The sequence below is a fragment of the Gossypium raimondii genome, chromosome 6 (genome assembly GCF_025698545.1).
Source record: "Gossypium raimondii isolate GPD5lz chromosome 6, ASM2569854v1, whole genome shotgun sequence".
Classification (NCBI taxonomy): Eukaryota; Viridiplantae; Streptophyta; class Magnoliopsida; order Malvales; family Malvaceae; genus Gossypium; species Gossypium raimondii.
In genome coordinates, this window is record NC_068570.1 from 43,481,161 (window position 1) to 43,493,089 (window position 11,929).

At 28.9% G+C, this 11,929-nt stretch overlaps 1 protein-coding gene across 1 annotated transcript; it reads right to left on the bottom strand.

The window, feature by feature from the left end:
- Positions 1–1,135: 1,135 nt before the first annotated feature.
- Positions 1,136–8,014, bottom strand: LOC105774867 (protein PHR1-LIKE 1). The gene is made up of 5 exons (XM_012597436.2): positions 7,568–8,014; positions 7,403–7,479; positions 6,910–6,946; positions 2,565–2,715; positions 1,136–2,470 (listed from the first exon to the last, which is right to left on the bottom strand). The coding sequence occupies exons 1-5, from the start codon at positions 7,926–7,928 to the stop codon at positions 2,224–2,226; spliced, it is 873 nt and encodes a 290-aa protein (XP_012452890.1). The 5' UTR covers positions 7,929–8,014; the 3' UTR covers positions 1,136–2,223.
- Positions 8,015–11,929: the final 3,915 nt, after the last annotated feature.

Consider the following 11,929-nt stretch of genomic DNA (forward strand, 5'->3'; position numbering starts at 1 on the left):
TACTAAGAAATAACAAGCAAGCAATAAATAAATAACAATAATGATTTTAATCATATTGTACAAGCACCAATATTAACAAATATATATCCAATAAATTAATAATCAATTTTAAAAGATGCCTAGAGAAAATGAAAAGGAAAAAATAATTGATATATCCTATATATAAAAATTCTAAGATAAACTACATACATGATTTCAAAATAAACTCAAAAATATTAAAAGAATAGTATTTGAAATGAATTAGGAATAAACTTAAAGTAAGCAATAAACCTTTACTAGTTTGACATGATAATACATATAAAAATATAAAAATAATGATACATACATACCAATATATGGAAAAAACAAAGTGTATCACAAAATTTTAAAAGAAGTTAATTACTTATAAATAAAATAGGTTTGGAAGATATATACAAATAAATTAAATAAAATTAAAATAAAAAGAAAATAAGAGTAATCTAAATAAAAAAATACGTAGTGGATTCAAAATATTAATGTATGATGAATGAAAAATATTAATAATAGATTAGGATAATAATTTATTATATTTTAAGCTATAATAATAGTAGATTTAAAACTACCCAATTTAGATATTGAATTAATATTTATTTTTCAAAAAATATCAAAATAAGACTTATCATATTAAATAAAAAAAAGTGCTAAGCAAACTAATTAAATACTAAATTAAAAAAGATAAAATACACAAATTCGGACCAAATTGATGACTGATTAAACTCCACGGGACTAAAATAGCAATTAAACGCAAAATTTGGATGCTCAAATCTAATTAGTGAGAACGATGCCGTTTAACTCTGATCCAAATGAAAACAAAATTCAATATGCGGTACAAATTAAAAACCCTGAAGAAAAACTGATTTGAAATAAAATTTAATGCAGAGGGACTAATTATGAAAATAAACCATTGAACAAAGAGGCGCGGATCCTACCCCGGGTCGGGTCACCGCGCGGATCTAAGCCTTCAAACGACGCCGTTTTGAAACCATCGTCTTGGCATCAAACGGTGACGTTTCCTATGATGGTTATAAGCTAAAACAAAACCTAAAATCTAGCAGCCAATTCATATTTTATTAAAACCTAAAGCAAATGAAAAAGAAACTCCATGCGCCGCTTCGAAGACTGGCTGTTCAAGAGCTCTCTGAACGCTCGTCTGGCTCCGATTGTAGCGGAGTAAACGTCGTTCAGATGACAGGTAACTCTTAGCCCTCTATCCTCTCATTTTGATTTTATCTCGAGCACAAAAATGAAGCAAAAGGGAAAATAGAATCCAGAAAAGAAAAAAATCTGAAATCACCTTTAATATTCTACTTTTTTTTTGTTTTTCTTTGAATATTCTCTTTGATTCTTGTATTTAATATGCGTGGAAAAAAAAGATCCGTTTACAGTGTTTGCATTGGCTTTTTATAGCCAAAATTACAAAATAAATAATAATAAAAAAATTCGATCTGTTATTTCTTTTATTGTTGCGTTTTCGTGCTTTTCCTGCTTCTGTTGCTGGTTTGTTGTGATGCAGGTACACGCCAGCTGGAGGCGCACGTGGAAGACGCGGCAGGTGCAAGAGACGGACGGAAGCGATGGTGGCCGAAACTGTTGCGGCGGCTAAGGAAAAATGGCCACTGGACCATTCCAAAAAACTCTAAGGTTTCTGGAATCTGGGTCTTTTCCTGCACTGGGCTGGTGGTTATTGGGCTGGGGTGTATTGGGTAATTCGGGTTAGGATTGTATTTTGGGTTAGGGTAGAGTTGGGTCTGATCGGGTTAATTTTGGGTAATTTAGGTTGAAATGATTTGGGCCATGTATTTGGTATTTGTAATTCAGGTTTGAGCTAATTGGGCTATTTGAGTTTTAAATGAATTAATAGTTTATAAATGGACTGTTTTATGGGACATTTATTCTATTTTTTTTGATTATTTATTTATTTGGTTTTTTTATATAAGATATATGGGCCCGGGTTAAAATTGGGTAACTCATTCTAAACCTCGAATACATCATTTGCATCATCTAGAAGAAGCAGCAAAAAATAAAACACTTAGAAGGATCTCACTTCCTGGGGGGTCCATTTTTACATGGTCAGATCCTTATTAAGTACTCAGCCTCATTCGGCCTTGTCTGCAAAATTTTAATTTTTGTATGCATGTAAACCAAGAGATTCATGAACCCTTTCTGTTTGGTTGTGGTGGATTTTATCCTGGGTAAATATTGAGGTTAAGAAAGTGAAAGGTGGGTGCTAATTTCCTGCGGGACTTCGCAATGGGTCGTCGTCTCAGCATCAATTCCACTTCTTCGGCTTCGTCTTAACTGCAGGTCAGGCAAGCAGTCCCTGTGTTTCTGCCTTTCAAAAGGATGCCACCTCTTGTCTTCTAGTAATCGCCCGGTTCTCATGGGTCCAAGACGCGCATCCACCCCATGAATTTGGTTTGTGTGGTGACCAACATCATTGCTCACTTGGTGCCTATACAAAACCAAAATCAGTTTCTCTAATTAGGAAGGAAGTTGTAGATTAATTGATAAAAGAGTGTTAGTATATAACTATATATTAGTATAACCTTGGAAAAGAGACTTCGAAATCTAGAGGTGGTTGGTAGAGGGGAGATTCTGTGGCTAAAACAAACCCACCGTTTTCCATTCTGAAATGTAGATGAGGACTGCTCTGCAATTCTTCCCTTCCTTTAATTGCTCTAGTTCTTTCGCATAACACTACATAGGTGATAAATGCAAAGTTTCTTCAGTATTTCATGATTTTGTCCCCCCTCTTTCCATTCAAGGGGCAAGATAGTTACAAGTATCGACAAGCTATTACCCGACTTTATCATTTTAAAGATGATGCATTTATCAAACAATAATTCAGTCTGACATCAAGCTGCATTGGTAGAAAATTTAATAAGATTTTAATGCCTAAAAATCTAATTAAATTAGGCATAAAATATTTAATATATATAAGGAAGCCTTCTTTGACGCGGCTTGTTTTTCTTTTTTCTTCTTTTATGCATTCTTAATAATAATATGGTTAACTTTTAATTTTAGTCCCTCTACTTTTAATTATATAAAAATAGTTAAATTTCAATTTTGGTCTCTATATCATTTTAAAATTTAAAATTTGATCTTTATACTTCAATTTTTCATATAATTTGGTACTTCAATGTTTATAATGTAATTAGTTAGTTTAAATATTTTATTCTAATTAAATACTGACATAAATTTAAAGAATTGATAACATCGTTATTTTTTTAAAATTCAAGTCCATTATAATGTCATTTTTAAATTTGAAAAAGAGAGTCTAAATTCTTAAAAATAGAAAATGGGGATTAAATTCCAAATAAAAACTTAAAGCCTATTATTACCTTTAAAATTTAATTATTTAGTTCAAAATAATTAACCCAGGAGCGTTGGTCAAAAACTATACTAATTAATTTAACAATTAACATCCAGATAATTATCATGTGAAAATTTTACCTCTACAATCCTTAAAAAAGTGACACATAGAATCTAGAAAAGTTAACACATGTCCTTATGTTGTATTTAAAAGATAACAATCAATAAATTAGAGATGTAACGATTTTAAATCCCAGTTGTAGAAATAAAAAAAAAAAAACCTAATGGACAAATAAGTTGGCTTAGAAGCAACTATTCATACATTTTCGGATTCGTATCGATCTAAATTTAGATATTTTTGAATTCTAATAATTTCAAGTTCAAATTATTGAAATTCAAATTGGTCCATGTTAATTAGGTTGAGATGGATTCAAATAATTTTAATTTATTCTTATTGTAATAATTAATTTTATTTTTAAAAATATTTATAACTAAAATTAACTTTTAAAAATAATAAATAATTATATTGATATAAATTTATATAATAATTTTATTTTTATTTAGTATTAATATATTATCTCCGCTACAATTTTAAGGCATATTATATTTTCAAAGAAGAACATAGGTTCAAATTTTAGAGTCAATATTGTTGGAAGAGACAACCACGAACTCCAAACATAAATCGTAAAATAGACATGAAAAAATATATATATATATATATATATATATATATATATATATACACATTATCTCTACTAATATTAAATCATTTAATGAGTTTGGTGTCACGAGTTAAGTGGTACCAACTTAGTTGGTTAAATTACTAATTAGCTTCTTCATATTTAAATTAAGTAATATTATTATGAGAGTACTTTTATCTTTTTATATTTTTAAGAAGACTGATAAAATTGCATATGAAGAGAAACCTATACAACTAGCATCACTAACACTTCAACATAGTTGAACTTTTATATGTTTTCATACTATTACATATTGTTTTACTCACATAGTTTGTATATATTTCTACTAATATTCAGTCCTTTACTAAGTTTGGTATCACAAGTAACACCAACTTAATTGGTTCAATTACTAAGTAACCCTTCATATTTAAAATAAATTATATTATTATGAGGATACTTTTATCTTTTTATCTCTATTAATATTAAGTTCTTATATTTTAGGAAAACAAATACAAATTTTAGCACCTCAACTTTACCACTTCAAGCAAAACTTTATTTTTATTGTTTATGCAATTTAATACTATTACACAAACTGTTTTACCCATGTTGATTGTATATATTGATAATATCATTGATTGAGTTGGTATCACCAATCAACACGATATCAACTAAAGATTGATGAAGGTTTTTTAAAAGCAAGTTACCACTCTACCTATTATTCAATTGTTAAATAAATATTTTATAATTTTTATAAATGTTGAATATCTTTTCACTAATACGAGAACATTTTGATAATATGTTAAAAATATTTTCTAACATGAAGACATTTTAACGTGCTATAGAAAAATGACAATTTGAATTAGAAAACAATTAGAGTGCATTGAATATCTTTAATCACATATATTTACATATTTAAATTTAATATCACTTACAATTTAGACTATTTTATTTTAATTTAATTTAAAACGCATTGCATATATAACGTTATTATTATTATTATTATTAATTTCAAACTATATGTTTAAATGCTTATTAGATATTATTTTAAAGCTACACGTGTATTTTAATTATGCTATTTTCAAAAATATAGTAATTTCTCTCAATTTTCAATTTGGAGCAAAATCTTGCTCAAAAAATACATATATGATAATAATTATGCTTATATATTTTTCCTTTATTATTTATTTATTTAAATAAAACTACTCATAACTCCTCTCTAATCCTTAAATAGAAGGATAAGTGCATTTTAACATATTCGAATCCACGTCTTTTTATACTAACAAGAATGTTGATACTAGCCAATCTAGGATTTAGTCGACAAATATATTTATATTTAAGTAAGATTTAAATAATTGTCTATATGTATGTTGAATTATTAGTAGTATTGTAAAAGATTTATATTATAATCTTCAATTGACAATAATTTTGAATTCGATTTTAAACAATCTTTACCCTATTTCTTATAAAAATTAATAATTTGAATTAATTTCTAGTACATTTTGACTATATTATCTCTTTTGTCATACACTACAAATTAGAAAATTTTATTGCATTTGATTCTAATAATATGTAATTAGATTAAATGATAACAAAATATTATGTAAAAATAATATAAAAATAAAAGGGCAGTTTTTGAAAGAAAATGGTAAATATTTTTTAACAAAGTAATTATTTATTTTTAAAATAAATGACATAAAGGCAGTTTTCTTAAAGTTGAATTTTCTTTAAAAATGTTATAACAATTTTAAAAGTACAAAATAATATTATAACACAATTCATTTATTTTCGTTTAAGTTATTTTTAATCTCGATCCAATTCAGCATGAGCGGAATTTAAATTAAATAATTTTAAAATATTATTATATAAAAAAATAAAAATAAAAATATTATTTTATTATTTTTAAATTACAGAGTTAGACCCATTGAGTTGGAATCATAGACATCTCTAATTCAAATGTATTTGACTTACACTTCCCTTAGGGTGCATTTGAATGAAGAGTTTTAAAATTTTAGGATTTTTAAATGTTAGTATTTTATAATTCATTCCTTCAAAAGGTTGGTAATTGTAGTTGCATTATTTGGATAAAATAATTGATTTTGAAAATTTATTATAAAAGAAGAATATTGATATAAGAACATACAATATGAATATTATTAGATTTGAAAAAATTATAAATGATATAAGTTTTATAAATATATATTAGAACTAAATAAAGAGGATAAATATCAAAACTATATATGAATTTTGATTCAATGTGCAATGTTATATATAAGTTTTGTTTTGATTCAATTTCTAGAAACCACTAAAATTAGTACAATTTCACGTTGATTTATTGCATACACAAACTGTTATATTAATCTAATACGGAAATAAATGTATGTATTCATTTCTTTAAATGTGGACAGTTGAATTAAAATCAAAATTTTATGTATATATGGACAACAATTCAAGTTTCATGTGTATAATTGCACCAAATCAAAATTCGATGTATCTAATTGTATATTTATCCAAATAAAATGATATTTAGAAGTTAAATTTTATTTTATTTTATTTTGTGATGGGAACACATGCATTAAACGAAATAAAATTCACTCAATTTCTTAGTTATAGTTTTTACGAATTCTGAAATTTTATAATATTACTGTTATCCAAATTTATATTTCGAATTTTAGAAAACCTTCATGAAATTTTATTTCCTAATATTAATTACTATTCATAAATTATTAAAATATTACAAGTATTTTTATATCATAATTAACTAATATTAATAATTTAAGCTTAGACCGAAATACAACTCACCTTTATAAACCTACTAACTGGACGAATAATTGGATGAGTTAATTAGTTTATAAACCAAGGGACAGTAGAAAATCATACTACAAGGAAAAAACAACTTCACCTTGTCCAGCCTCGTCACGTTTCTTACTCCGGTACATCTGAAACAGTAAAAGTTGATGATTTTGTGAAAAGTTTATGGTTAAAATATATTATATTCTTTCATAAATACATGAACGAAATTGGTTGAGGTTAAATAATTTAAGCTGAAAATATTTTTTTATTATAATTATATTTGTAAACTTTTATCTTTTACTAATTTTTTTTATAGTGCAATGATCGAATGTGGTTGTGATACATCAACGAAAATAATTAATATTATTTAAAAACATTAATGTGGCTAAGAGTAATCCAACAACCAACGAATTAAAGATACAAAACCGTTTTCCTTTGAAAATTTAACGAGCACAAAAATAATATAAGTGAATAAAAGAATTAATCATAAATATTATATATTTAATTAGTATAATTATTTTTCATTTATGTAATCTTTTTTGTTTTTATTTACCAAAATTAAAAAAATTTTAAGATTAAGATATAAGGTTGTGTTAGTACACCTGCAAGTGGCTTTTTACATGGGCAATGCTAAGTCCCTTCACATTCATCAACTGAAGGACTAACTTTGGAGTTGCTCCTGCAACCAAAAATTACAGTAAATAATAAACATGCAAAACTCTCTTAAATAATTTTTATATATATAAAGATACTAATATTGAACTTACTGTCTTGTCCACCAAGCCTTTCAACAGAATGCACGAAGGAGAGATGAAGATCAGGAGTCCACCGTAGGCGAGGCAATTTTGACCTAACATATTGCCTTACTCTTCTTCTACCATTACCTTTCTCCCCCACTATGTTGTTGTTATTATTGCTGGAATTCCCTTCACTTGTCTTCTCAATCTCATCACCTTGTTTGCCATTGCCGATAATGTTGTAATCATAATCCTCTTTGCTGCTAGCTTCTTCATTCAAGTCCAAGGATGAACATTTCTGTGAAGGAAACGACATTGCAGATATGTTTTCAGCTTGTTCATTGTCAACTCTCTTTTCTTCATCATGCTTCTCTACCATGCCTTCTATCATTGCTTTATTTATTCAGGTGGAAATGAAATAGGGAAAAGAAATGTATTAAAAAAAAAAAAATTCTCTTTTAGTCTTACATATGAGTTGCGTTTGCTTTATATACATATGCAAAAATGGGTTCATAAATTAATGAAAAATATGACAATAACCCTACATCTTCAACATTATTGCAGTTGCTATGAAGGTTATATGCTAAGGCGTTGAAGTGTTGATAATTAAATGCAATAATTAGTAATCCCCAACTATTGTTGTGGTTTAAAAGGTTTCAACTGCTCCTCTATTTGATGTGAGGACAGTTTCTAGGTAATAGGTTTAACTATAAGCATTTCAATTGTCAGGGAGACATTGATGGGGTGAAATTATTAGCTTAAACATCATCATCGACCTTTGTAATTGGAAGTAGTTTCAAATTAATGAGTTTTTGTTTAGAAACAAGTATGGTGTTTCTCTACCAACTTTTAGACAAACCAGAACATTCTACGATGTTTTTTCCAACCATAAAAAAACAAATATATAGGTGAAAACATTATCGCTAAAAGCATTAATTAATGCATGACAGACAAAGAAAAAAGGAAAATTAAGGGTGATATCTCATTCTGGTCTAAATTTATTTGAGTGAGAATATGCATTCATTTTTTTCAAGAAATGATTTGGGTTTGAGTCCCGTTGCGTTTAGGATTTTTTTTTAATTAAAAAAAAAGTTTGAGTGAGAGTGAATTTGGTCACAGACTTGCAGCAACATTAATTACCAAAAATCAATATGTAACCAGTATGCTGTGTAGGTAAGGAAAATAGCAGCAATGGAGTTTGGATCTGATCTATACTTAATGTGCAAAAATACAAAGTAAATCATGAATAAGAAAATCCCAACTGTAGTGCTTATTTTTATTAGAACATATAAAGAGGAAAAGATGTGTAAAGGTTGTTGATACTTTATTAGAATGAAAACAGTGAAAAGTAGTAGGTTAATTAATTTCCATTATAATGTTGAGATTTCCTTCTGTGATAATGTTTTCGCCTGTAGTAGTTAGAACCATCCTTTTAAAATAAAATCTAAACCCCACCTTTTTTTTTGTTTTTTTCTTGTTTTTTTTGTGATTAAATTAGCTGTTGACCTTTGTTGATAAGGTCTTAAGAGGCTCTTTTCTGAGTGTTAAATGTTAATGTAAAAAATAGAATGTCGGTAATGACAATTTATCGTAAAGAAAAAGAGAGAAAAATAAAGAACACATATTTTACGTGGAAACCCTTTCAGGAAAAAAACCACGGGTAAAGGAGAAGATAATTCACTATGTCGAATTCGAATAATTACAAGAGGAGTAGACTATGTTTATTTATAAGCTTGTAAAACCATATTCTAATAGGAGTGTAGTAAGATTGAAACACCTTATTCTAATCAATATCAAACAGATGAAGCTTAATTTTGAACCTTATTCTAAAATAAAATAAAAGAAGTGTAGTTCTATATGGATTTTACTTTTATTTTATTTTACCAATGTATTTTATTTAAATAAAGATTCGGGTCACTTAATTCTAACAATCTCCACATTGACACGAATTCTCAATGAATAAGTTCTTCATCGCGAACTCTCAACGAACAAGTTTTCCACCTCTTCCATAAAACCCCTTAAGGGTTTAACTTCAGCAATGAACGCCAACCAAGTCTAAGTAATGCTCAAACTTGGTTATAGGAAGTGACTTAGTCATTATATCTGCAAGATTTTCACGAGTACTAATTTTGCTCACAACAATATCACCACAAGTAATAATATCACGAATAAAATGATACCAAACATCAACATGTTTTGTTCTCTCATGAAACATTTGATCTTTTGTAAGGAAGATGACACTGATTTGTCACAAAATCTTATCTTGATTTGAAGGTCTTCATTGAGTTCACTAAAGAGTCCCTTCAACCAAATGGCTTCTTTACAAGCCTCAGTAATCGCCACAAGCAACTGTAGTTTGTAAAGTGACTTTCCAACTGATTGCACAACTTCTGATTGTAAAGGCATAACCTGTGAGAGATCTTCTTCTATCAAGGTCTCCAGCAAAATCAGCATCAACATACCCAATTACTCCTTCTCTAGTTCTTCCAAACTGTAAGCAAACATCAGTAGTACCTCGTAAGTATATTAAAATCCACTGAACTATTTTCCAATGTTTTTTATCGGGATTCACCATGTATCTGCTAACTGCACTGACTGCATATGATAAATCTTGACATGAACAAATCATAACATACATGAGAGATCCCACTGCACTAGGGTATGAAACATGTGAAATGTACTCAATCTCATCATCTGATTGTGGAGACAAAGCCGATGATAGTCTGAAATGGGCTGCTAAAGGAGTACTAACAGGCTTAGTATTCTGCATATTGAATCTGTAAAGAACTTTCTCAATGTATCCTTTCTGACTTAGGTACAATTTACTTGCTTTTCTATCTCTGAGAATCTCCATACCAAGTATCTTCTTTGCTGGTCCCAAATCTTTCATCTCAAATTCTTTACTTAGTTGGGCGTTGACCTTTTTTATCTCTCCTTTATCTTTCGCTGCTATCAACATGTCATCAACATAAATGAGTAGATACACAAAAGAACCATCACTATTTTTCTTAAAGTAAAGACAACTGTCAAAGCTATTTCTTTTGAAATCATAAGAAGTCATAAATGAATCAAACCTCTTGTACCACTATCTTGGTGATTGTTTCAAACTGTAAAGGGACTTTTTTAGTAAGCAAACATAGTCTTCTTTTTCTAAGACTGTAAAACTCTCTGGTTGTTGCAAGTAAATATCCTTTTCAAGTTCTCCATGTAAAAATGCAGTTTTTACATCTAACTGCTCAAGCTCCAAATCATGCATGGCCACAATACCAAGCAAAGCTCGAATCGAACTATGCTTCACAGCTGGGGAGAACACATCTGTGAAATCCAGTCCTAGAATTTGACTGTAACCCTTTGCAACAAGCCTTGCTTTATATCTAGGTTCTTCAACTCCTAGAGTCCCTTCTTTCTTTTTAAACATCCATTTACACGAACAACCTTTTTACCTTTAGGAAGTTTCACAAGATCCCATGTTTTGTTTTTGTGGAGTGATTCCATCTCTTATTGCATAGCAAACATTCACTTTTCTGAGTCTTCACAGCTAACTGCATCAGAATAATTAGATAGCTCTTGGTTTGCATCTATATCTTCAGCCACATTTAAAGCATAAGCAACTAGATCAGCCTCGACATACTTTTTTGGAGGTTTAATTTCTTTTCTAGTTCTATTTTTGGCGATAGAGTATTATGGTGAAGAAACAACTCTATTTTAAATTTTTGTACTGGCTTGAGGAGTCGACTCTATTGTAGATTTTGGATTAATCTGATGCTCCACCTACTTTTGATTTTCTTTATTGGAAAAGTCTTTAAGAGATAAGTTAGGTAGGATAACAGTTTCATCAAAAACAACATCTTTGCTAATCACAACTTTTCTATTTTCTGGACACCATAACTTATACCCTTTTACTCCAACTTTATAACAAAGAAAAACACATTTAATGGATCTCGGTTCCAATTTTCCATTATCAACATGAGCATATGCAGGACACCCAAAAATTTTTAAATCAGAATAGTCAGCAGGATTACCAGACCATACCTCGTGTGGAGTCTTTTTCTCAATGGCAACGGATGGAGATTGATTGATAAAAAAACATGCAGTAGAGGCTGCTTCGGCCTAAAATGACTTTGGTAAGTTGGGATTTGACAACATACATCAAACATTTTCCATGATCGTTCTGTTCATTCATTCTGCAACACCGTTTTGTTGTGGAGTATGACGAACTATCAAGTGTCTCACGATCCCTTCTAACTTGCACAATTTATTAAACTGATCAGAACAGAACTCTAAACCATTGTCTGTGTGGAGGTATTTTATTTGTTTTCTCGTCTATTTTTCAATCATATTTTTCCAGGACTTAAATGCGTAAAACACATCACTTTTCTGCTTCAGGAAGAA

Coding starts and splice junctions, on each gene's coding strand:
- LOC105774867 (XM_012597436.2), bottom strand. CDS start 7,928: ATGATAGAAGGCATGGTAGAGAAGCATGATGAAGAAAAGAGAGTTGAC. Junction 6,947..7,402: donor ATGTAAAAAGCCACTTGCAG/GTGTACTAACAC, acceptor TTACTGTTTCAG/ATGTACCGGAGTAAGAAACG. Junction 2,471..2,564: donor TTCGAAGTCTCTTTTCCAAG/GTTATACTAATA, acceptor GGTTTTGTATAG/GCACCAAGTGAGCAATGATG.